Below are 27,041 nucleotides of genomic sequence, written 5' to 3'. Positions count from 1 at the left end.
TTCATTAATTTCTCTGTCACTACCCCCCTTCTCTCCCTCTCTCATTCTCTCTGTTAATGTAACTCTTTATGGCGCACGTTGTTCTTTGTTCACTCCTCTGTGCAAGGTCCCTGAGGAGAAAGGCTGGCCTCATTGTAGAGACTTCAAAGGTCAGCGATGCTATTTAACAGCGATGTGGTTGCTCAGGACTTTGTGTAAACACTGACGGAAAAGCTAATTCTTTCTAGAAAAAGGAGGGTTTCCTACCATTACTATTACAGTCATGCCATGCTACGGATAGCATGTAGGCTTTTACATTTGCATTTAGTTTACTGTTTGGAAAACTAGATATTCTCTTGTTTTCTGTGTTTTTACATTCAGAGCTTATTGTTGGTCTTTCACACCATAAAGAGAGTACCGGTGCAAATATTTGCTGTTTCTTTCCCTGGAAGACCAAACATAGTAAATTAACAGCGCTGTACCCATCAAGCCCCTGTGCTGACCAAACTCTCTGTAGGAAACCTAAAGCCAAGCCGAGTGAACACTGGCGTGTCCACTTCATTATCTGAGAGCAGGCTGTCAGGGTCCCAGATGTCCGCTCTGGCTAATTGGGGGCTCCCATGTGTCCGCTGTGCACAGTTCAAGTGCAAAGCAAACACCGGGGCCCAGCTTTCTCACAGTGAAGTACAGCCGAACTGAACAGGGGCCCTCCTTAGCATGGGGGGGGGGAGATTAGATCTGCTGACTAGGCCCACCCCCCCCTGCCTTGTCCTCTCACATTTACACACTTTTCTTTTTTTTTTTTAAAGAGCAATTTTTTTTTGGCAGAATGCTCATACTAGCCAATTCGTTTTCAAATAAACTTTCACTTTCGGACACGCTAGACGCTACAGCTGTTGATGTTATGATTCGGAATATCACAGAGCAGATCTCTTTTGTGGTTTAGCTGTTGTGTAAACTGGCTCGAAGGCATGCACATCCCTGGGTTTTCCAAGCTGAAAGATGGCCATGTTGGCCTCCCCCTGTAGATGGCAGCATTGTTAGGCAGAACCGAATGCAAGAGTAGTTGTTTTGAAATTGAGTTAAAAAGTTCTGGAGTACTTGTTAAAATGTATGTAGAAAACAGCGTGTGCATTCTGCAACAGCATTAAATGGAAGGCCGATGATAGCTAATTGCTTAGCGGGATCTGGCACATGTTTCTGGCACTGCACGCTGTTCTGCAGAGACCAGAACTGACATTGTCTTGCATGGATGCACTGGAATGGTGCAGTCAATGAGTGAGAAGGAGACGGCACTCACTTGTGCGGGAGCATGGTTGAATAGCAAACTTTGGCTGCGGAGTCAGTCCACGGTTAAAAGGTCTGCTGCTTTCAGCAAGCAGAGACCACAAGCTCAGATCTCCCCGGCACACTGTAATCAGATATGAGCGCGTGATCCAAATCCAGAAAAAAAGATATTGAATTTGGACTGCAACTAAACTATGGCTTTAAAAAAAAAAAAAAAAATTCAGTTAAATTCACATGTGCCATTTTCATCTTGTGTGAACCACTCTGCCACTGACAAAGCTGGACTGAAACAAAGAACGTCAGATTTTTTTTTTTTTTTTTTTTGCTTTATTGTTTGTTTTAATGGTCTGTGTGTATGTTTTTTTGTGTGTGTGTTGTTTTTTTTTCATCTCGCCAGTCAAACCCGGCGCTGTGAAAATAACCCGTCACTGCGCACTTCCTGAGAATAATTGAAGGTTTGCATTCTTGCCGTTCAGCCTGCTCTTTCGTGTGGAAGCGGGGCCGTTCCAAAGCCGCCTTTCAGCGGCTTGCGTCGCGGCCAGACGCAGCTTCAGAATTCGCGCAGATAGAACGCATTCCTGAAATAGAGGGGCATCGGAGCCAGAGTAGCATTCTGTGACCGGCACTGTGAGCTGCCCGCCCACAGCTGAGGCGAGGAGGGGGACGCGCATTGAACTGGATCGTTTTTGTTTTCTGCGTGCGTATAGAAAGATTAAAAAGTGTTTCTGTCATACACGTTTGGGTCTTGTGTTATGAGGGAATATCGTTATGCTGACTTTTACTAACTTCTGTTTTACATCAGATCTCTAAAAATAAAACATTTTTCTTTGCTTTAAGCCATTATCAGTGTTTCAGTAAATAAGTCGTCCGCCACACCCCACCCCAAGTCTTCATCTGAGGTGCTTTATTCCATGACATTAACCTTGCTGATTTAGAGGAAGGCTACATAGCGCGTAATAAGGTCAGGTTTTTAGCCATACTGTGAAACAACTAGGCAGAATGATTCTTAAAAAGTTTTAGAATATAATTTATAATGTAAGGACATCTGCCCTGGTCTCCCTTTTGTCAGCATTGATCAGATATCTATATATTAAGTGGATTGCCTTTTTCCTGTTCAATGTAGTGCCTTTGTGCACTGGAATTCTAAACTTTGTTGTAGAAATATTTTAATATACTGTATGAAAACTTGTCAGCACAAGTTAAAAATAACAGTTTTTTAAAACTGTGTTTGTAGCTACTAGAACTTTCATAAGCTCAGAGTGTGTGCGCCATGTTATGGTCTTAACATTGAGCTTTAGATCTTTCAAAAATTCTGTGACTGTTGAATGCAGTCTAGATTGACACCAAAAGCTGCCAGACTCCCCTGACCTGCAGCAGTATGGGCAGAAAATCTGCATGTAGTGTATCTTTCTTCAATGACAGCTTTTCAGAGTTTTTGTGAAAACCGCTTTGACTCCACAGCCATTCAGTGAAGAACATGAACTCATTTTATATTGGTGAGCATCTAAATATGTTCTCAAAATATTTTTTATCATTATCCAGTATGCTTATATACAGTATAAGGAGTAGGCTTGCTTTTGAATAATGAATGTGGCATGTGAAATTGTGGGATATATTTGACATGTTGATGGGGGTGGGGTGTTAGACTAAAACTTCCATCAATTAACCTAAATCAAAAGTCTAGATAGCTATTTTCTACAGTCTTCCTGCTGCTGCCAGGGGTGGCAAGGGAAGAGGGAGAGGGACAGGGTGTGTGGCAGGCAGAGGGAAAAGGAACTCATTTCAGCACACTTCCACAAGCATGTAGTATACAATATACAGTATTTTACATCTCTGAAGACCCATAATATCTTTTTGTTATCTCAGTATTCTTTTGGAGTCTGCGAATTGACTTTTTAGAAGCCCGCCTAGACAGACACAGCTCGGAAAAAAACAGTGCAGAATACTCTGTGGGCCTGACTGAACAGGTCCAGGGGACCCCAGGCTCTTGTCCTTGTGAGCCGCCTTCAATGTTTATTTAAAGATAAACCCAGACGGCCTTTAGTAATGAGAGAACATTTGAAGGGGAATGTTACGATAACAATAATTTAAAAAAAAAGTTTCACTCATGTCAGTACACAGAAAAGTTGTTTTATTGTAGGGTGCAAATAATGTTCTTGTCATGTATAGCTGACTGCATTACTATGAACCACACTCAGGCCAATATAATGGGACTTAAATATAGTGTTTCTGCTCCAAGAATTCATACCCTTTGTCAATCTGGAACCCCTTAACTCAGGGTTTTCTCTGAGATCTCCGGCTTTGGTTGACTTAATTAGCGAACATGGTAGTTTTGTGTTTTGGATCAATGGCTTTTGGCTTCCGTTCCTTTTTGTCCCTCCTATGTATGGAATTGCAATTACAAGGTATGGGCTGAGAGGTATCTGAAAAATGCCATTGAAAAGCCCTGAATACATTCACTACAATGCCTTTTTTACTGAAGAAGATGCAACAAACTAAGACATATCAAGTTCATATTTATCACACATTTGAAGCTTTGTTGTTTCTAAGGGCCCAACAGACGTTTCTCCCATGTCTTTGAATTAGACGTGGTTATCCTGAAACGGCAGCATGGCAAGAAGTAGATTTCTCTCCCCCCTCCTCCCCGTTCCTTTATTGTAGGAATAATTAGATGTCTTTGATGTTGGATGTGAAGGCAGCTCTCTGCGGGATTGCTCTGGGAGAGAAAGGGAGAGTGGTGGCGCCAGAGAGTGCTCCCACAGAATCCTGGGTCAGGCCGCTGCCAGGGCCTCAAACGGAGATGTTAATGCGAAGCTACAGGTGTTTTCTGCAGAGAGCCACCCCCCTCTCTCAAGCTGTGCCCCTTAATGAACCCCAAAGGCACAGCATCGGTCCTCTGTGTCCCTCTCTGCCCCTCTCTGCCACCGACAGCAGGACCCCACACGCCTCGCCCTCCTCCATCGATCAGATCACCCCTGCTTACCGTGTACACGAAGAGTGGCCCCTAATATAGTCTCCTCCTGGTGTCTCCAATGTCTCTCCTTTTATTTCCTGGGCCTTTGTCACTAAAACGGCGGGGAGGGTGTGCTGAACATGTCTGAGTGTTTTAATCATGCTATTTCTGTGTGGGTGACATAATGCATAATTTGGGTTATTAGCCACTTCAGGAGAAACTCCTTTGCCTGGGCTGCATCACTCTAGGACGCTTGTAACCTTGTGTACATGTGATTGCATCTCTGTGACAGACTGCTGACAGCAGGTGTTGTATTTCAAGAGTGCTATTCGTCTTTAAAAAAAGATCCCCTTAGTTTTTACACACAGCCCACCAGTATGTCGACACCTGACCCTATTTGAGCCTTTGGCATTTTGTGGAGTTTAGTTGATTTTTGTTTTGATTTATCCTTGGCAGAGTTTGAGTGGATACACAGCCTTTAATCTATGGTCACTTGAGTGATTTGTGTGGTGTGCCCTCGGGAGACATGTGAGCCATGACTGCAGGTCTTCCTGTGAACTTGTCAACTGGTTGCTGGAATGTCCACAATACCTATGCTCTTGAGCCTGAAATCAGTCTACCAAAGGGGCTCTGTTATTAGTCAAGGAACTCCATTTGAAGTGTTTAAATGAGTGGGCAGTCTCTGCTCTTGGGCTCAGGAAAGCACCAGTGATCCTGGGCTTGTTTCATTCCACCCCTCCCCCACATCCCCCACTGACTTTATTTTGCCGTATTGCACTCTGTGTTGATGTGTCCTTTGCAGAGTCCCACGCATTTGCTATTGCGACTTGCTATGGGTGCTGTCAGGTGACACCTCTTCATTCTTCCTTTGTCTCTCAGCATTTGTGGATGTCCCAGGTTTAGCTGAGTGCTCATTACAGCTTTTTTCAGACATCACTGCTGCGCAGACAGATCTTTAATTCGATCTGTATCTGGCAGACTCAACCTCCCGCGCCAGGACAAGCAGTCTGAGGCAGAGGCTGTTGAGCGGTACGCTGCTTTTTGCATTTGAAACTTTCCACGTAGCAGAATATGGCATGAAGAGGCACGTTCGCTCATCTGACGATGCTGAGGAAAGACGCCGCCCACTTTCCCATAATAAAGGCCTAAAAAATGTATGGATTAAGGCTAAACCGTTTCAGTCACACGTGTGAATGGCGCTGGAATGGGTCCCATCGGGAGGCCTGAGGGACCTGACAGCCAGGATATAGTTGGGAACCACAAGGTTTATATTTGAGGTGACTGCCGCAGGCGACCTCCGCTTGCCTCTGCTGTTCGTCTCCCTAGACTTGGGAATGACTTCTCTCCCACATGCCCAGACGGCCCATGAACCTCTCTGCTGTTAATCTTCAACCTTCTGAGGGAGTGCCCTGTGATCGCTCGGGGGCAATACTGACAAGAATTTGAATATTTTCCTTTTTTTTTGATGTTACAGTCAAAGGTGGGTCTTGTGTAAAGTGCACGCAGAAAAGCAGCATTACCTAGAAGCGTTCGTCTGCGAACTAGATCCCAGGTTTCCCTCGTCTATTCAAAAGGCCCTGGTTCCTCTTATAGGACACAGATAGTTTGGCCGTCATTTGAGGAAGTTGGCTAAACTTAGCTGTAACTCATACCTCGTCTGAGTCTTCAGGAGGCTTTTAGACTGGTCCTGTGCATTATAGACTGCAGTCACTCTTGCTACCTGTATGGCATCGGGGGATCTGGTAAAAAAAAAAAAAAAAGTCTAGGTAAGCACTGATTATGTTTAAAGTGTGAGTTCTGTTTTAATGTTGTCATGTAATTGTCTGCAGTTAGTGATATATTAAATAATGGTTGTATACTTGTTGAAAGCCATTGCGTTTTCACTTGTTAGGATAGGCTACTTGTATGAGTATAATGACGATGATACCAATGTTATATCTTGTCTTCAAAAACATATCCTTCAGCTTCAAGGGTAGCACACCTTTGCAAGGCAGATCCAAGATGTGATTATATTATATTATTGAAGCCTACAGTAAGATAATTACAGAAATGATGTCTATTCGGCAAGCCAGACACTCATTAGCACATGGCAGTTTCAAATTTAATTGGTCTTTGACCCTCCAGAATTAGTATTGTAATTTGATATACCTTGTTGATATATTTAAACAGGTTTTCTTGTGTCATCCAGTAAGAAATACTGCTTGATTTATGCCATGCGCTAATTTTTAAATATAGAAAGCATTCAGAGAAAAGGTGGTGTCATTTATTTTTGAAATGCAGACCAGATTTATGGTTAGTTTAGCTTATATGATCTAATTAAATTAACTCAAATGCCTTTGTAGTTAGTTTATTGAGATTTGAACTGAGAATATTTGTGTAGGCCTATATGTTTTCTACGCATAATGTATTACCACTGATTGAGTTTATGTTTCCGTAACATTGCCTTTCATGTGCAGATATGCATTCATACAGAGGTTATTTATATGTGTCTCTTTCTTGGACAGTAGCATTTATTTTTCTTGTTAGTTAGTTTTGGAGCCTTAGCTTCTGGTCAAACAACTTTGATTAGCATTTTGAGTATTATTTACAATGGAACAGGATGTGGCTTGAACACATTATTTGAAAGTTTTCTGAAACATGTTTTTGTGTCCAGAGGGAATAAAGATCAAAGCTTCTGTACACGTGACACCATTAAAATACCAGTGTGGCGCATGCACCAGAGCCAAGGAATGGCTTGAAAAAGACCACACAGTGTGAGTGACATCTGTACAATATTTAACACCATCTTAGGTGTTAAAAGGAGAACTTGGATGAGAAAGTGCCTTATTATATTAGGTTCACATAACAGATACTTTTAGTAATTGGTCTTATTCAAATGCTGCATTTTTGAAAGAGGAGTGTTTCAAATGGGGTCAAGCAAAAATAAAATACCAGAGTGTGTTTCTAACAGTGTGTGACAGTGCAGTACAGCCCTGATCCAGTCCTTTTCTTGCAGGTGTCTGTATAAGGTGCAGGCACCTTATGAGGGTCGGTGTGTTTTGCTGCGTGCCTGCCTGATGTTATCCATATTGTGTAGTAATATTTTATTAATTTAACAGGATCTCTTGTCCAGAGTTACTCATATTGTGGAAAGTTGGTGCATACATACACTGCAAATAACATATTATGATATTGTGTGTGTGTGTGTGTGTGTGTGTGTGAAAGAGGGAGAGGGTGCGCAATGCCTTACTGTTATAAAATGATCTTGTAATGCACGATCTGGTCATCATGGTATTCAAGCAATATGTTCGTGAGGCATTTAATATTCTAAAGGGCTTAATTTCAAACTGTTGTCAGCCTCCTCATCATGGGCCCTGACCTCTGTTGCTCTGGATTTTTCATGCTACCTGTGCTGTATAGCAAATCTTTCCTTTGGAACTGAACCTCCTTTAAACCCTTGTAGCCTCGGGGCCTGTGCTCCTTCCAGCAGTTTATGGTCATAGGTATTAGTGGAGGATTTTGTAGGTTTGGATCACCATTTAATTTGTGGACCTTCTTAGTGTGAGGTCAGTTATGGGGCGACATAGCTCAGGAGGTAAGACCAGTTGTCTGGCAGTCGGAGGTGCGGTTCAACCGCTGGCAGTCAGTCCTGAGCAAGACACTAACCTAACTGCTGCGAATGAGAGGCATCAATTGTAAAGTGCTTTGGATAAAAGCGCTATATAAATGCAGTCCATTTACCATTTACCATATCAACCAATGAGCTTTTATCAGTGTTACAGGTTAGAGCTGGCCTTACTGCAGTTTAATGTATCACAAGTATAAAAACAGCCGTGGTGCATTTAAGGTTAAAAAAAGGTTCAAAAGCAGATTTTATGATTTCAATTGATCTCGTTTTGTAGATTATTTTTGTTTATTTTTCAAATGCATTACCTACATTTTATTTGGAACTGATTAACTTATATAAAAAATACAAAAAATGGCCTACAGCATACCTCATGTTGATGTCACTGCAGTGCAGTAATTGTGGAACGAGATGAGGATATAAAACGAGTTTATACATGCATGTATTGCTCATAATAGACGTTGAGTTATCTGTGGGATGGTCATATACTGCTGATGGTCAACATAACTGCAGTCAAGCTGGTAGGGAGGTGGCCATTTGACTGAAGAAAGAATTGAAGAACATCATGACAGTCCTTCATTTCTCACTCTGAAACAACTGCTGCAATATTTTCTCCAACATAGTTCTGTTTTTAAAAGTTTCCTTTCTGACCTCCTAAAATAAATCTCATCTGTGCAGTTAATCAACCAGTTTTTAAAAGCATCATGACAGGTTTAGTGTGTGCTACTGAATATATGTAGTGTGATGTAAAAAAATATATAGCCTAGCTCTTTTTTAATCATGATCTTCAACTACAGTGCTAGCTGCTGTGTGCTGGTCGTCTACATATAAAGCTCCCAAAATGTAGCTACAGCGTTTGATGTATGATGGATCACCTTTACTCAGTGGGTCTCTGAGAAGACTGTTTCCCCCTGAGAGCATTGAGCGCAATTTAATCTTTGACAGCATTTTGAGATCCCCATTGTTGATAACACGAGTGCTTCGTGCTGTACTTTGTCGTGTCCTTAAGGAATTTATAAGTCAGTACATGTTGTGAGCTGAACAGCCTTCCTGCCTGCTCCGCACGTCTGCGACTGCCAAACACTGTTCAAATAAACATGCTACAAGCTGCTCAACTAATTGAAAACAAACTGGGGTGAACCTTGTGTGGAAGTGATTTGTTGGAGTCTCCTGATGCATTTGGTGCGCACTTTTTTGAATGTTATGCATGAATATCCCATGTTTAGTTCACTGATTGGTGTGGTTGATGGACACCCTTTCAAAAGTCCCTTTGATACCATTTGCCCTCGTAATTATATGGTCAGTTGTAAATTATTGCTTCATTTTAATATTACTTTAAAAATGTACATGGTCCATTGAGCTTGTAATACCTTATAATGACTATTTTGGTATGCAGCAATGATTCTTTTATTGGTCTTCTTCATGCTAGGTTGGTCAGATGTTAGCTGTTCCATACCACAGTCAGTGCAAGTAGCTGGAACCTTTGTTGTTTGTTCATTTTTATTATTTTTTCATAAGAAAAATTTGCTGTATATTGCTAGAAACTATGAAGGTTGCTGTATATTGCTAGAAACTATGAAGGTTGTGAATGTAAGACTACACTCTGGGTCGGAAGTCGTGCGCATTCTTGCTGGTCTTATGTTGGTCACTGAGTGAAGGGCCAATATCCCGTTTCCTGGCCCTGCATTCCATGTGTTTGCTGGAGTCCTCTGGAGTGTGCGCTTCATTATGAAGGTACACTGAGCCTCCGGGAATGACATGCATGACAGCTGGGCCTGCTTTTTCATCCATTTGCCCTGTACCTGCCCAGAAAGACATCTCTGACCTAAAATGTCCATTGAAATTGCTTCAGCAACAACGCTTTTATCATATAACTGTGTGGAACAAGGATGAGCAAGATGTTAAAAAAAAAAAAAACCTCAAAAATATTTTTTGAGAATACTGTGCCCTTACTTCATTTTATTTGCAGGTTTGTAGTCTAGGCATGAAATTACTGTGTGGCTGCGATTGTGTGCTTGTGTGTGAGCATGAGTATGAACCTCCTTTAGATTCTTGCAGCCTCAGGGGCTGTGTTCCTCCGCGCAGTTCCTGGTCATAGGTATTAGCGGAGGATTTTGTAGCTTTGGATCACCATATATAACTATGTAACCAGGTTTGGACAGCAGCATATTTAACTTTTTTCTCTCTTCTCCTTACTCAGCTTACAGTATTCCTGGTGAGCAGTAAGCTGGATTTGATGTGTGGTGTTCACATGACATCAGTACCGACCAGCGTGGATGTGACAGCGACAGTCACCCGCACCCATGGCTGGAATGGATCACTTTAACGGCAGTGCGTCAGGTAACATGAGCTCCGGCTGTTTGTGTTTTCCCCTGCTGCATCTTCACTGTGTGGTAGCTGTGTCACAAGATGGTTTAGAGCAGGGATCATCAACTCTGGCCCTCGAATCCAAATCCAGCCCTGGTTTTCTTTTCTCCCGGGTAATTAGTGCTACTGATTGGCCAGACTGCCTTCACGCCAGACTCCCAGGCGAAGGGAGGGTGGAAAACCAGCAGTTCTCGGCCCTCGAGGACCGTGAGTTGCTGATCCCTGGTTTAGAGTACTCTACCTAGCTTCGGCTCTGCCAGTATTGATGATTTGACAGTCTTGGTGTGGGTGTAGAAGGAACTGTTGTGGGGAGAACCGTTCTTAAAGTTGAATGTATGAAGTTCCTTAATGGATTTGAGGATGGATAGCAGAGTAACAACCCACTTTTTTTTTTACTCTCCCAATTTTCTCTCTCTGCTCTTTAAAGATTTTGCTTTACACTCCAGAGGACAGTTGGCTGCTTGTTCTCCTGAATCAATGCAGGGTGCTGGAGTGATAATATGGGTTTCAGTATGGGAATTTCAGGATGGGAGGAAAAAAAGGAAAATCAGTGTTAAAACAACCTGGTTTATATAACTTTACACTAAGGAGATTCCAGCCCTTGAGCTGCATATGTGCATGTTTGTTCTGCATCCTTACTTGCTATGCGCAATATAATTACCACAATAAAATTCCTCACTGGGGGAGTGGTTTTATGAAAAACTAGTTTCAGGTTTACTTTTCAGTACCGTGTATATTCTGACCTATTCTGATTTACAGACTTAAGTGAAACCGAGGATGGGCCCTCCCTTTCATATCTCAAGTCTGAATATGTGCACCTTACAGTATGTGCCGAGAATATATAAAAAGCACCAAAATTTCTCAAGTCTGAGCTGAATCCAAAATATTTAGTATCTTTGTTCCAGAATTTAGTATAGGGAGTATGTTGACCTTTCAGTTTTTTAAAGTCTTCACTCACAGACCTGAAAGTGTTGGTTCACCGGAGGTTGGACCTGTAAATGGATCCATACATACCTGGGACACAAGAGCTCTCTCTGTGTTCCACATTTTGGAAGCAGGTTGCCCGGCAACCTTGGATCTGGGAGTTTGGCCTAGGCAGTCGTGGATTTGCCAAATGACCATGCTGAACACTGACGTTATTCAGAGCAGATGGAGCTATTTTGGACACTAGGGCTATGGAGTGACCGTTTTCCTGTTCTACTCAGCCGTTTTTCTCTGAATCAGAATGGACCTTTGTTTGTTGCTACTACAAACATGACTGAGACTCCCTCAACTGAGCTTAGGTACAATATACCTTTTTTTCCCTTTATACTGTCCGATTACGCTAAAACAAGCTGAAATTAGATGTGTTATTCCAGGAAATATGTGTAACTAATGTTGTCAAGGGGAAGGAACTCATAGTCTTTGCAACTACATGTCACCATTTCAGAAAAAAAATCACTCATGGCTCACGGTGCTAAAACCTTGCTGATGAAAATTCCTTTGCTCAGTGTCTTTTCTTCGGATTAGGACCAGCATTTTTGTTGTGTGAGCAGAACACTGGGAAATCTGCCAAACACGATGGAGACTAACGCTGGGGACATCCGAGACCAATGATTTGATTTAATAAACTACAAAAAGCTAGAAAATTCAACAGGTGCATTGACAACACTGGAGCTGTAAACTACAAATGTATTTTCGCAAGTGATAACGAACATACATTCTGTCTGGAATTTTCGCAGTTTGAATAGAAATATGCCCTGCCAACTTGGCTGATCTCTGTACACATATACCCGGTGCCTTCCCACATTCCAAAGCTGAATCTCTCTACAGTTGCAAGAGAAGAAAATTACCCTTTTGTACCTAAAGTTTGCTTTATTTCTGCTATGAGTCACTGTGTCAAAAGAAAAACTGTTTCCAAGCTTGAACATGTCTAAATTAACATATTACTCATGTCTTTTTGATCGTGTTGCTGCATTTTTAATTCTTTACTGTCAACTACCCTTTAGACCAATTTTCAACTTGCTATTCAACACATGAAAAGCAGCTGCACTTTTTAGAAGTTGTTGACGATTAATGATTAACAAGACCACCTCTGATGTTTTACAGTTAAAAGCATGAAAGGTCGTTCAAAAGTTTCAGTCATGGTCAGCAAATATTTAAGTCAGCTGGAAAATCAGCTGGGATTTCAAGTTGATTCCTTTAAAATTATTAGTCAAGCAGTGCCATTAGAGGAGCGATAGGAAATTCACCCAGAAATTATGATAAAGCTTTGTCCACAGAAAGTGCCGATGCTGACTCAGATGAAGGAGAAGTTAGGAGAGTTCATGGGAAGGGGAGGAACAGTATGCCCTTGTCCCTTAGGTGTTTGTATACTGTAATGTGAGTCGCATGAAAGGGGTTATTTTGGTAAAATTCCATACTACACAATCTTAATTAAGCTTTGCCTATAAAACAGCACATTCATGGTGATAGTGAATGGCTGAGGTTAGAAGAAAGCTAAGCTGTGTTCTTGAAGAAGCATGAAAACAATATCTTCTATTTGCAGTTTAATGTTACAAAGTCTGCCCCCCCCCCCCCACTGCAGTGTAATGTTACAAAGCCAATGCCATATAACTTTGTCACTACATGTCACTTTCACACAGTGCTTTAACCAGGTGTTTTGTTAATTAGCTCACTGTGACACTGTGGGCTGGTGTCCCTGAAAGAGAAGTCTGAAGGTCCCTGATCCTGGAAGATCACTCGGAACTAGTGTCATTCAGAATCACTATGAGTGAGTTATTCTACAAGCCACGTACAGTAGGCGTAGATGTTCGTGCTAAGAGAGAACTCATGTGTAAACCCATTATTATTATTCACTTGTGAGGAAATGAATTGTTATTGCTGTGGCCCAAGTTCCCAAGTTCAAATATTTTGTTTCACTAGTAGCGGTTATTTTATTACATTCTGACTTGTTTAGGAAATTCTGAATTCATACTCCTGATTACACATGAACCTAAAGTTGTCAACAGCCAATCCTGGAGCCGTTTATTTAGGTGGAGGCTGTCTGCATTGTTTTTAAACCTCTCCCCTAATCAGATGAGGAAGTGTTTTCATTGGTGTTTCCTTCTCATAATGTCCAGACAGTCCTCCGTGCTGTTGCTGGCCGGAGTCACTTTCTTCCCCGCACCATACTTGAGGTGGCATGTATTTATCGGGTCCTGCTCGTTCCCCTTTTTACGTGCGAAAGGCCCTGAGAATTGATTTCGCTGTTCTGCTCATTTGCCAGGGTTTTAATGAAGCCAAACCGAGCTGCCGGGGGGCGTTGAGATGACGTTGGGGGTGGCTGGGTAATTAAACGTTGGTCGGCTGGCAGCCATTTAGCGGACTGGGTCAGGAAATTCCAGGGGAGTGTGAGAAAGCCCTCTGAGTGGACGGGGCCTGTGGCCTGCTGATGTGTCAGGATGTGTGGATTTCTCTCTCTCTCTCTCGCTCTCTCCCTCGTCCTCTAACCCTGCCCAAAGCCTCTCCCAAATCCGCCGCCACTGCGTTCGTGCTCTAATAACTTCCCCAGGGAATCAGCAGAGCTTGTATGTGAGAGAACTTGGTCATTGAGATTTTCTCCACAGCCACTAAAGATTACTGGAAAGATCATTCTCACCAAGGCCTCGCCAGTTAGATTGTTTGAACCTTCGCTTGTGAACCTGAGGTAAATATTAGGTTCAATAGCCTTTTTCCATTGGTAATTTTATTCCTCTGTGTTTTCAAGAACTTTATCTGTTTTAGCGCCGCCATTTACGTGAGGGGGGGAAATCTTATCTTCATGATAACTTTTATGTTTTCAGTATTTCCTTGAATTGTTAAAATTTATACATATACAGGCTTTGTTTATTTATAGCCATTGTACATCTATTGTGTCTGATATGATGTTGCAGCTTGAAATCTAACAATTTTAGACATTTAGAATAAGGTGCATCTTAGTGAACAATAAAGTGCTTCTTGCATTATACTTTTATATGGCTTTTCATGTTGTCACGTTGTAGTAATGGTTAGCTGCTGCTGACCAATAGATATTTTATCTTTTCTGCCTGTTTTTTTTTTGGAAGAATCAAGAAGCAACACAATTTTTTTTGTATCTGTAGAATTATTAACTGTCTATTTTGAGTATTTCACGTAAGGAAGATCTGAATACTGAATATACAGTGCCTCCATAGGATGTTACTTTAAAATTTCCCAGAAAGTGAGCATTTGTTAAATGAATGTGAAAAATAGGCAGGTGTACCAAACCATTTAGCCTCACATCCTGTGTCAGAGAGAGCTAGAACAGGAGTCTGAGAACTGAAGAGGAGACAAAAACCATTGAAGATTCCACACATAGATATTTAAGGGAGCTGAGGAAATGAGTGGAGAGGCATAATGTGAAGAGAGTAACCATATCTTATTATCTTGTGACAGTGACTCAGTCTTTGTGCTGATGATAGATGTTTACATCAGGAAGGTTCACACAATTAAAGAATGTAAGAAGGAAACTTTTGACACCTCCCCTGTATGAGCAGCCTGTTGCCAGCTTTGTGAATTATGTAGCCGACATACTGGTTATTTGTGCAAGGGTGATAGATTGCTTTGCAATCCAGTGAAAAGCAAAATGTTTGACCCCCCCCTGTGTACCATTTTGGGTTCTTGGGGGGAAAGTGGAAATGGAATGGAATGTCAGGAGCTGGGCTGTCTGCGGATTTCTATTTCTAGTTGTTTACTCAGCACTGCCAAAATGTTTTGTTATATAAAAAGCGTAGCCACGTTTTGACAAAGCCAGCAATAACCGAAATAACTCTCTCACCCCGGCAATGCAACCCAACCTATTTCAGCAGGCGTAAGAATCGAAAAGCAACAGTTTGGAGCTTCAGGGAATACATAATTGTGAAATTACTCAACTCATTTAATTATGTGACTAACTCCATCTTCCTTAAAGATATCCATGAAATTCATGCTTTTTGATTCTGATGTGCTAGTTGCAAATAAAGACTGTGGTTTGTCTCTGCATTCCTCAGCTATCTCCACAATGCCCTTCAGCACTAAAATTCCTCAAACAATATTTTCTTGACGTCGTCTTTAGGTTGTTTAGAACATCTATGATAGCAGACCAACACTGTATGTATGCTTTATTTGAAGTGGCTGGCATCTGTGTGTTTTGCTTGAAAGATTGTACTCATGGGATCTCTTCTAGTTCTAGGACATCTGAGATCAAATCTCAGTTGTCAATTGTCAAAGCTTAGGTGAGGAGTCGACAGAAATGATTGATGCGATGTGGATATATTATCAAGTTTGCTGTTTTGTCTGATAAACGTGACATTAAGTCCTATTTGGTTTAGCAATGAAGCCGAATATGATGGCAAGGCATATATGAGGCGATGAAGGCTGGAGAATGTTAATGCTAAAGTTTTGATTATTCGCAACTGAGATTTGAAATGTCCTCAGATGTATTTTGTGTTTTTTTCTTTGTGATCTGAACAGATATTTGTGATTGTGGTTCAGATGTCCTGAGTACATTTTGGTCAGCTATTTCTGTCTTGTAAAGCAAGCAATTCAAAAGATAAAGTTCGGGCTATTATCTTGTTTGGTCAGAATTTGAGCTTGGCTAAGCATCGAGAGTTATGGCAGTGCACCACAGTGATTATAGGGAAAAGTCTAGACCTTTCTGCTGAGATGCAGTTTTTAAGCACACAGGAAAAGAACCAACAATGACACTACCTATCATTTTGAATAACACCCTCGGCATTTTTATAGAGAACTATCTTAAGAATTTGCAGCATAGCACATTAATTTACTTACCCCAGCAGTCTTTTAGCAGCCAGACAGGACTACTCAGGGTATCTATTTCTCTGGGTCTCTTTTTAAATGATCGAAAAATATGTGTTTTAGTTATGAATTATTTCAAATCATATTACTGGACATATATGATAGTATTTTGTAATTAGGTAGAAGCTTAATCCATGTTTAGGAAAGTTTCAGCTGCTACACTTGTTTTAGATGATGTGGTGAATTACCTAGAGATAATTTATTGTGCTGTCTTATTTGTTGACCCTTTCCATGGCATTTGGTTCAGTTGATCATTATCTACTTACTGTATCAAGAGGTTAACTGAAATGGGGCTAGACCAGGCTTCTTGTAGATGGTTTGAAAACTATTTAACAGATGAGACACGATGTATATCTTCTGGTGGTGTTAAATCAGGCTATATAAATATAACAAAAGGCATTCCTCAAGGCTTCATTCTTGGTCCAGTGCTTTTTGCCATTTATATAAATAATATTGGGACGCCAGTATAAAATTGTAATCTCCATTGTATATTCTATTGCACCTGCTGTTGAACAGGCCTTTTCTAAGCTCCAGGCTGCATTTACTGCCCTTCTGAAATCCCTTATTGAATTAAAATTGGTGGGTGCTCAATGTAGATAAAACAATGTACATGCTATTTTGTACATCTTGTAGAAATGTTAATGATTATTTGCCCTTATGTGCTTTGGGTAGTGACCAAATTGAGTATCTCATTATATACATTGATGATTATTTTTCTTTTAAATCTCCCATTGGATATCGCAGCCTATGCATGCATCTTCAACTGCACTGAAAACTTTTGATGCTATTTAGCACAGTGCAGTACACTTTGTCATGGGTGATTGCTATCAAACACACCATTGCACCTTATATCACTGGCAAATAGAAAGATGGACCATGGTTTCTTTCTGTTTGTAAGACATTACATTACATTACATTACAGGCATTTTTGGGAGAGTCTATCCAGGGGGACACAGGTTACCATAACTAGAACAAGTTGACGAAATCCCTAGGAGAGTACGGTCAGTCAGGAAAGCATATTCAAATTGGACTGGTGGTTAACTGATTAACACTAACAACGAGCGCAAACGCATCTATGAAATAAAAATAAATAAATAATAAAATACAGTAGTGTTAGATTGCATACTAGTCACCTTTAACAGCTGCCTAGTTACACCTAAGTTAGTAGACAGACCTTTCATAGCTCCTTATTTTCTGATTTTGCATGAGTTTGGTATTACGGCCGGTCCTGATAGTTGTCTTAGGTCTTTTTCCCCAGTGTTAGTGGTAATTGAGTTAGGTCCGCTTGTGGGTTTTTGTTGTTATTATTGTCGTACAGATGTACCTGAGAAATGCTTTAATGTGTTTAGTTTTTATTATAGGCCCCTGTTGACCTCATATGCTTGTGTTTGTGTGTGTGTGTGTGTGCATGAATGAGAGCATTTATGTATTAGTTTGCATGTGGGTGAGAGAATGTATGAATTTGTGTTATGTGTGAATATTTTATTGTGTACGTATACGGTTTGTGTACATTCATATGTATTTATTTGTAATAGGCCTATGTGTAATTATATTCTTTTCCCTGTAGGCTACTGACACAGAGCTCAGTTGTTAAAGAGACTTGGCTCTCAATCTGAGTTCCTGTATAAACAAAGGTCTCGTAGTGGCTGCTAAATTTTGTTTGGATTTGGTGCTCATGGCTGAGGTTATAGCTCATATCTGTTTAGCAGCAAGACACTGCTGACAGACACTGTGTGCATTTGTGTGTGTGTGTGTGTGTGTGTGTGTGTTTGTGTGTGAGAGAAAGAGCTTGTGTATGTGTGTGTCATTTCTGAAACTGCAGTCCTTTTTTCATTCAAGTGGTTCTTATTCAGGAAACAGAAAAAATGAGATCAGTTCAAATAACCATGCAAAGTGAAATTACAGTCAAAAAACTTAAAATTTAGTATATATTTGACACACACTTTCGGGGTAGTCTCATATCACCAGAGGCGTAAAAGCATGAAAACACAATCTCATTGGATGATGCTTTCGGCCTATCACAGGCCACGCTGGGCTCTGCTAAGTTTACACCATTTTTTTCCCCCTTCGTGGAGTGAGGAATGAGAGAGTCCAGAGAGAACAGGAGTGAGCCTCCAGCTTACTTCCATTACAGGAATATAGAAAGCAGTCCCGGCTCTAAGAGTTAGACTGAGCTCCACTGTTAAGGCTGAGGTGAGTACGTGTTGGACGGTGAGCGGGAGTGATGTTTCCCGAGCCATTTTATTCTGCCTCTTTTGCTCTGAATGGAGATTGTGGCTGGAAATCTGGTGCTGTCGAAGTGGATTTGGTCTTGTTTGAGTGGCTGTTTTCAGCCAGGAAACTTCTGGGCTTACCAAGAATGGGTGCTCTGTGCATGAGAACAGGCTTTAGGTGTATGTTTTTTCAATGGTCCGGAAAGCTTTATGTTCCACTGAGAAAATGTATTCTAACACACATCTGGCATTTTCTTTCGTTGATTTGAGATTTGGAATGTGATGCAGGCAGCTTAGTCTGTTCCATTCTGTTTATGTAAACAGTTACAACTTTTTCATGTCATTGTATTTTTTTCCTGCAATATGAATTCCACCAAAAAAACATGTTAACAGTAGTTGTTATGAGGAAAATATCCCCTCAATGCGGAATTCTGCTTTTTTTTCACTCTGTCTGAATGAACTTGACAGTGCAGCACATTGAAAACTTCGGAGACTGTTTCTTTTTATACCATTCGATTAAAAAAATGCAATCTTTTTAAAGTGGGTAACAAAAAAGAAAGGCAAATTTTGTGTTTTTAAGGTACTTTCTTGTAGGTCATGATGAATGAAGGGAAATTGCCTGATATGAATGTACATACAGTTCTTGACCAGTAATACTGTCAAATGTTTGTACTTGCCTTAGCTAGCAAATTGCAGGGTACCAGAGAAGGCGTTTTTTTTTTTTTTACTGAACTACTGTTTTTATAGTGATATTTTATTATCATGTCAATGTCAGAGTATCCATATTAGTTGGAACAATTTGATTTATAGATGTCTGACCTAGATAAATATCAAAATTGTTAAACTATTTGCTTTTTATGTCCTTTTTGATATAATTATACCTTTAGTTTTTTTATACATTTAGTGAACAGGAAAAAAAAATCAATATTTTTGTTGAGTATTGTCTGTGTAGGAGTCTTCACTACTGAAGAAATTGAGATTGGTACTGATAAAAGTTGATATTTGGGCTTGGTAATACATTTTTGAAATGTATGCTATGATTTTATTTATTTATTTATTTATTTGACATATAGCCACTGTCCACAAAATCTTTCGTTTTACAAGAATTTTAGCTCATTTCCTCTGGTCAATTCCAAAACCTTCTTCAATGTTTTTGTTTTATTTGAGGACCCTCTTTCGAGATAATGCAGTACTGATTTCCTCCTCCTTTCTCTCCACAGAAAGCAGAGACGGGTCTGCGAGCGCAGAAAATGACCAGGACTCTGTTGCGCCGTACTGCCTGGAGACTCCCTATGGTTTTCAGCTAGACTTGGACTTCCTCAAATATGTAGACGATATTCAGCGGGGTAACACAATCAAGAAGTTGAACATCCAGAGAAAGCCCAAAGTGGTCAGGCCCCCTGTGGCACCACAGAACGAATGGATCTCAACCGAGTCCCTGTCCTCGTCCAACAGTGATGAGAGCAAGCAGGCCTTGTACATATCCTCAACTAGAAAGCAACCTGACCCCCCTCAATGCAGAACGGCCTCGATTCATGAGGCCCCCGTGGCTTTTTTGAGCGGCCCCGAGGCTAAGCTTCAGCCACCCCCCTCCCCTGGCACAGGCAGGTATAATCTGCATGTGGAGAAGACGCTTATGGAGACACGCAGACGACTGGAGCAGGAGCGGCTGCTCATGCAGGCCCCCGTGAACGATCCCCCTCGCCGGCGATTGGCCAGCTTTGGGGGCATGGGATCGAACAGCTCCTTGTCGTCTTTCACGGGATCGAATGTCCAGAATCAGACCTTCCATAACGGACACCAGCCCAATGGTGATCTCAACCTCTTCTTCAATTCATCCGTGGGCAGCTCCATCCGCCATAGCCCCATGAGTTCAGGAATGACTACCCCGGTCACCAACGTCAGCCCCCTGCACCTGCAGCACATCCGGGACCAGATGGTCGTGGCGCTGAAGAGGTTGAAGGAACTGGAGGAGCAGGTGAAGACCGTCCCAATCCTGCAGGTGAAGATCGCTGTCCTGCAGGAAGAGAAGAGGCAGCTGGCCTTGCAGGTGAATAACCAAAAACCATCCAGTCAGAACCAGGGTGGCACTTTCCGGAAACGGTCACACAGCGTAGGGAGTGCTGACCACTTCGAGCAGCTCTCCCAGGTCCGGCTGGAGTCAGAGCTGCACATAGACTCTGAGGATGAGCTGGAGAGCAAGGTCAGGAGCTCCCAGAGACTGGAGGAGTTCAGGCAGCTGACTGCGGAAATGCAGAACCTGGAGAAGAAATTTGAGGATAATAACTGTGAAGCTCAGCGCAGTCTACACCCAATTGCAGCATTGAAGCAGCCAATCAGGGAGTGCAGATCCGTCTCCGTCGGGGAGGATGAGAACATGGATAACGTAGTTGTTTATCGCAAGTCATCGGATCGGATCAGGGACGTAGCCGTGGCGACAGAACTGGAGACTGCAAGCACAGCGGTCGGGGTGACGGAGGCCATGCTGGGCGTGACTACAGAGGCCGAGACGGAGATTGAGATACAGCATCAGACTATCGAGGCCCTCAAGGAGAAGATCTACAGGCTGGAGGTGCAGCTGACCGAGGCCATGCACGCGGTAGAGATGGGCAAGCTGAAGCTGGAGCTTCAGGCGGCGGGATCCAAGAAGAAAGCTGACAAGGGGACAATGGCCAGGCCAGACACTTACAGCACAGCGGTAGAAGCTAAAGTGGAGATGCAAAATCAAGGAGTGGGACACCACAGGGATTTTACTGTCGCGGTGGGAGTGTCGTGCGTGCCAGAACTGCACGACATCGCTGTAGGTCCTGAAGTCCCTATGGAGCGATGGGTTGTGCAGGAAAGAGTGGAAACTCATGAACAGGGTACCGGAATACACGTTGTAGTGTCTAACCAGTGTGTTGGGGTAAGTCCGAATGTGTGTGAAGTGGGAGTCAACACAGAGGAGACCGTGGACTGTTTGGGCCTTTCCAAATATGGGCCTGAACAGAGTAAGGATTACAGGTCAGTCGGAGTGGGTGATTGTTCAGTGGATGTGATGGTCTGTCCTGTGAAAGAGCTGGTTTCTTGTGGCACAGAAACAGATCAGGTGATAAAGGTTGACTTTGGAGTCACAGTCGTACCCCAGGCTACCTCTCAACACACAAACACAGTGGTAGATGCCAGAAACAAGTTCACCAGTACGGAAAGGGTTGTTTTCACTGACTCCAGTACAAACACAATTCGACACACTCATGACAAAAACACCAGCACAGTTCCAGTCGAGACCAGGTCGGTGTCTGTGGGAGACGGTCGTGTGAAAGATCTAAAGACTGCTGTTAAAACACGATCTATTGCAGTGGGGACTTCAGTAAGGGCAGACGCTGCTCTGGACAAGCAGTCTGTGGCCAAGACGAAAGATAGTGGGGTTGGGCTAGCCAACATAAATGAGAATTTTCTGGTTGGCTTGAAAACAAGGAACATAGCTTGTGGCCCCTCTCGCTTACCTGATCCTACCAAAACGAGGAGCATTGGAGTCGGGGAGGAGAGAGTGTGGGAAGCGGCCCAAACGCAGCAGCAGTCTCCACCGGAGACAGCGGCCGGTCTGGACCACTACATCGAGAGGGTGCAGAAGCTCCTGCAGGAACAGCAGATGCTGCTGGCAGAGAACTACAGCGAGCTAGCAGACGCCTTCGGCCAGCCTCACACCCAGATCGGCTCCATCAACAGTCAGCTGGTCAACACGCTGTCCTCCATCAACTCCGTGATGAAGTATGCCAGCACTGAGGAGCTCCGCAGTCTTGACATCCAGAAGCAGGGCCCGGACTCTACGGGCGCCATTGCAGGTATGGAAAATCTTGTCTTGCCTACATGCCTTTTATTAAGGGACTTCATCAAATTGGTAGAATATTTTGGCAAAATCATATTTCTGTGTATTTTTTTCGTGGAAATACATTGCATTATTCACAGCTGTGTATGCTTATGACGTAAAGAGTAATTACAGCCAAGCTTTAGCCAAAAATGGAGAATTTCACTATTTATTATGTCCAAAATTTTCCAACATTTTTTCCTTTCTCAATTCCTTAATTTCACCAAAGAGAATTATTTATATTTCTAGTTATTATTTATAGCATTTTTATATGTAAATGCCCACATATAATTGGCACAAGTACGGCTCAAAGGTGAATTCTGTTTTTCTACAGTGTTTTGAAATGTTCATTTCTGTTTTATCTTCTGCCTTTCAACGAAATGGTCAGTGTCCAAAGCTAGTTGCCATCCTTGATTCTATTTAAATGCAAGTTGCTTTTAAATAGAATCAAGAAAGAATGTCTCTTCTTGTGCAGACTGGTTTAGTTGACTTAGTTCTACCCATGCTGTTTCCTTTGCCATTCTCAATTTCTTTTTTATTTGGTTTAGTTACCACACATTGAAAAACTCTCATCATTAAATTTTGTACACAACTTTGAGTTTGTCTGTAGAAAGAAATAATGGCCAATTTAGCTGACTATGCTTACTTCAAGAAAAGTGTATTCCGGATTATTGTGCAACCCATAGTTTCATACAAGTTCTAAAGATAAACTAGATGTTTACCTAGATTTTACCTTTTTGCTGTTTTGAGATGATTAATAGTCGATGGTTAGTTAAGTAATCGTAAATTCTATGGCTTGTCAACAGATAATACAACTGCATTTTAATCCCCAAGGATTCCATGTTCACTTTCAGTGGAACAGTGTCATGTGAACAATAATATAATTCAATTATTTTGTATTATTTTATATCTTTCCCCCAAGCAGTTTAGCCTTTGTGTGTTTTATATGTTGTGTGATAGATTTTCTGTTTCTTAACTTTAGGTTAAAAATAGTGGAGTGTGAAAAGGATATACTTCCTTTGAATGGGCACATGCTCATTTTCCTTTTCCGTCTCTTTTCGCTAAATGAAATGAGCATTTGTCCTCAGTCAGTAAAGTAATAAACTGTGGCCCACTTGTACAAATACACAGCTTTTGGGATCATTTGGTTGAGTTTGACAGTACAGACTCAAAATTCAAGGTGATGTATTTAGTCCTCAAATGTATCAAATTAATCTTTTCATTATTATATCTGCTAAATATATATGTAGGCTAAATCTATTTTTCATTTTTGTAATGCTGTTTTCAACAGTAATTACCAATCACACCCTCTGGCATATATTATTGTATTATATATTATATGTTATTGTAATAGAGGTGCAAATCAGTTTGTAATCTTTCACCATCATCTCTCAGGAAGGTTATTTTTAAAACGTACCACTACTGTTTTAATATGAGATCCATCACAGGTTTCTGTTTGAAACATTAATGATGAGCCAGTGAAAAATGCTACCGCAACATTAGTGCTTTAGCCTGTGCAGAGGACTGCTTCCCAGAGCTGAGTGCTTTCATCTGGATTGTCTTGGCCTCTAGCTGATGTAGACGACGCTGGCCTGCACCAGCCTGCGGTGTTAAGTGTTTAATTTCTGCTGTGTCCTGTTTTGGTGTAGAAGGGGGTAAGCCTCAGATGGTCAGTGGGGCCTGTTCCCACACGAGCATGACTGTCCAGTCGGTGAAGAAGGTCACGCAGGTGCAGTCCGTGGTGTCTGACAACACGAGGCCTGCCAAACATCCGCAGAGCATATCTATGCAGAAGAGCCTGATAGATCAGCAGATGTCATCTGCTTTACACGGTAATTTTCATAGCATTTATTTACATGTGCATGTGTGCATCTGTACATGAAGCATGTGTGTGTTTCTGTGGTTTTGTGATTATGATCTCTCCAGTAAAAATGATGTGTGCTTGGTTATTGACCTGGCTTCTCACAAGGGTCACACCATATGTAGTCCTCGCAGTTTTGTGGCTGCTTCTCCTTTACTTTGAGCAGTGAAAACCCCACGGCCTCAGTATTGTAGGTGGAGATCGTCATTTTGGTTTGGTCTTGGCTGCACAAGCCCTGTACTTAAAATTTCTGGGATAGCATTAGGTTTTGGAATGCTCCCATTGTCCACAGAATTATGGCCTGTGGCAGACCTGGTCAAAAATACTTTCTGTGTGAATGTGCTGTGTCCTTCACATTGAAGACTGGGATGCGTTCAATTTGAATCCTCATTTTTTGAAGTTATAGTGAAAAAGTGGGCATTTCTGCGATTAGTGCATCGCAATGCAAGCTATAAATGGCACAAGCTATTAGATCCCATAAAATTGACTTCGATTTTTTAAAGGTTTAAAATTGCTCACGCTTATGGAATTCACCATAAGTGGAAATATGAATTTGTGAATTTACAGAAACTTATTGTTATATGTTGTTATTAAAATCACATCACCATACCGTTGGAGCTGATCGGTGCTGATGTATGTAAATCCACCTCATGAGAGAATGTTATACTTGAGGCCTGTTAACCATCTTTACAATGGAACTAAAAGGCAGCTTGTAGTTCAGTGTGACCTTTTTCTAACTTTGCCCTTTCTCATCTGGTCTCTCAGTGAGGAAGTTTACACAGCTGTATGAAATGACTGCTCTATTTAATCGCACCATAGCTGCTGTCCCTTTTTGTGTACACAAAAAAAAAGAAAAACACTGTCAAAAGGCTGTCTTTTTTTTACTTTTACTTCAGGACTGGGTAACCATAATACTCTCAAGTCCATCATGAAGAAGAAAGATGGCCGACAGGGCTCCGACGGCACCAGAAAGAACCTGCAGTTTGTGGGCGTTAATGGAGGGTGAGAAGGGTCACTCAATTGGCACTGTGACTTAAAGGCATAGTATGCAGGATTATTTAGCCTTGTGGATCTGTTTACAATCAAAGAATTCTCCTCCTCTGTCTTCAACCTCACCCACTCACCCCTGAGTTCCTGACCGAGTCAAATTCATTAGAATCTACCGGTAAATTTCTCCCATCAATTACTCAAACCAGACATCACATTGTCCAGTCAGGACTACGAACCGGACATTTTCATGGTAAAATCCTGCATGATATGGCTTTAAGAGCAGCTAATCCCTGCTTAGATAAATATGAGTAATGACAGTGTCCTCCCAGAAAATTAAAGTTTTTCTGTATGTTCTCCAAGTCATCTTGTCCTCGGTTTCATTGTAGCCGTGATAAAGTCCATCCCGTTGGGTCCTGTCTGCAGGTATGAGACGACGTCGAGCGACGACTCCAGCTCGGAGGAGAGCAGCTCAGAAGAGTCTGAGGAGGAAGCCGAGGAGGAGACGCATTGTGCAGAAGAGGAGGCGGAGCAAAGGAGAGCGGAGGAGTTCTGTAATGATGGTGCCATGAATGTTGGAGGAGGAGATGGGGAGAGAAGTCCAGAAAAAGTGGAAATACGAGAGAGGTGATTTTTCTTGAACGACTTTTTTATGGCACACACTTAAATTTTTAAGTACCCCCACTAAATAATTTTGAACAAGGCTAATGACTGAACAATTTCCATCCTTCAGGTATGAATTAAGTGAGAAAATGATGTCAGCGTGCAGCGCGCTGAAATCCCACTTGAACGACCCAAAGGCTTTAACCAGCAAAGATGTGGTGAGAATTGCTTCTCTCTGTAGAGGCCTTTTAAAACGCAGTTGTGTTTACTGCTCTGTAATGGCTAATGTTGAAGTGCTCCTTTTGGCGTGATGTTCCAGCCCGTTTTCATTAATACTGCCTAAACTGTAAGATGAAATCGGTAATAATGCTCTACAAACTATTCTTAAATCACAAAAGTAAATCTAAATGAATTATATTTTTTTCAAACATTATTTTGCATGGCATTCATCCAACAATGAGCTCAAGCAAACCAAGTTTCTCAACTTTGGAATATTTGGTGACTTGTAATTTTTGCCTTAGAAAACTGCTAATTTCTCACATTAAAATCTGGGTTTCTCTATGTCAATTCCTGGCATCTATAATCTTCTTGGAGCCACACAACGTGACCTGCTTAACTGGCAGCCTCTTTAATGCAGGGATCGATCCCGGCTGAAGTGACAAATTTCCAACTTTGTTACTCTATTCTCCAAAAGCTAAGGAATGATTAGATCTTTTTGTTCCTAATGTTCTGTAGAAGAATGTTTGGCCAACAACACAGGGCAGGCCTTAATAGCAGGTTAATAGCAGGTTTCCTTTTTCATTATTTATTTATTTTTTGAACTGGAATGGCTTTCCGCTGTCTTTAGGAAGTGGAATTCATCTGCAGTGGCACTGGCAATTTCTTTATATCATTTTAATCACCTTAGATATGAAAATACTTATCCTATTGAAAGTACCATGACAATCTGTACATTAGTTATTTTTGTTATATGTATTGTGTGTTTCATAGCACAGATGAAACGGGCTAAGTATCTACAAGATTACATAGATCGCTAATTTCGTAAAGTTACTGTTTTCTATCCAGCTACCTAAAATTAAGCACAGATAAGTATTTGTATGTCAGGAAAATGAACTGAATTGCTGATTAGTCTTCCTTCAATAAAAGATATCTGTAAATGTTTATACATGTGTTTGTGTTGGTACCAAACAGGAATATGCAAAGAAAATCTACTTCAGAGGAAAATTAATATTTGTCCCATGTTCCTCTTCCACAGAACTGGCACCTAGACAAAGTGTAGCTTAATGCAAGTGCAACTAGAATGAATCGAGTATCTGATTTAAAATATTCTGCATTTGTAGTATCATAGCTGACTTCTTTCCAAACATAAGTATTTCAATAGCATTCATTTACAGTGATGAGTGCTTCTCTCATTCATGTTGTTGATTTAATAGTGCATGGATAATGTTTTACAGAATTTTACAGAATACCATAGCAACCAATTCACTGCTGCTCAGTTTTCCCATTTGAAGGCTATTGCTGCAGCA

At 41.5% G+C, this 27,041-nt stretch overlaps 1 protein-coding gene across 4 annotated transcripts in view; it reads left to right on the top strand.

The window, feature by feature from the left end:
- Positions 1 to 27,041, top strand: part of LOC135238882 (KN motif and ankyrin repeat domain-containing protein 1-like) — a 45,894-nt gene that overhangs the window by 15,512 nt on the left and 3,341 nt on the right. For 3 of the 4 annotated variants that reach the window (XM_064307025.1, XM_064307024.1, XM_064307026.1), the window contains exons 2-7: positions 10,024 to 10,163; positions 19,438 to 22,041; positions 23,714 to 23,896; positions 24,822 to 24,927; positions 25,339 to 25,539; positions 25,646 to 25,733. In XM_064307025.1, coding sequence (XP_064163095.1) covers positions 10,127 to 10,163; positions 19,438 to 22,041; positions 23,714 to 23,896; positions 24,822 to 24,927; positions 25,339 to 25,539; positions 25,646 to 25,733 — 3,219 coding nt within the window. In that variant the 5' untranslated portion in view covers positions 10,024 to 10,126. Of the gene's footprint in view, positions 1 to 5,711; positions 5,986 to 10,023; positions 10,164 to 19,437; positions 22,042 to 23,713; positions 23,897 to 24,821; positions 24,928 to 25,338; positions 25,540 to 25,645; positions 25,734 to 27,041 lie in introns of those variants that run through there. The other variant, XM_064307027.1, reaches the window with a different exon arrangement.

This window comes from Anguilla rostrata, chromosome 14, assembly GCF_018555375.3.
Source record: "Anguilla rostrata isolate EN2019 chromosome 14, ASM1855537v3, whole genome shotgun sequence".
NCBI lineage: Eukaryota > Metazoa > Chordata > Actinopteri > Anguilliformes > Anguillidae > Anguilla > Anguilla rostrata.
Note: the sequence above shows the minus strand (reverse complement) of the source record. Positions and strands in the feature narration are given on the sequence as shown.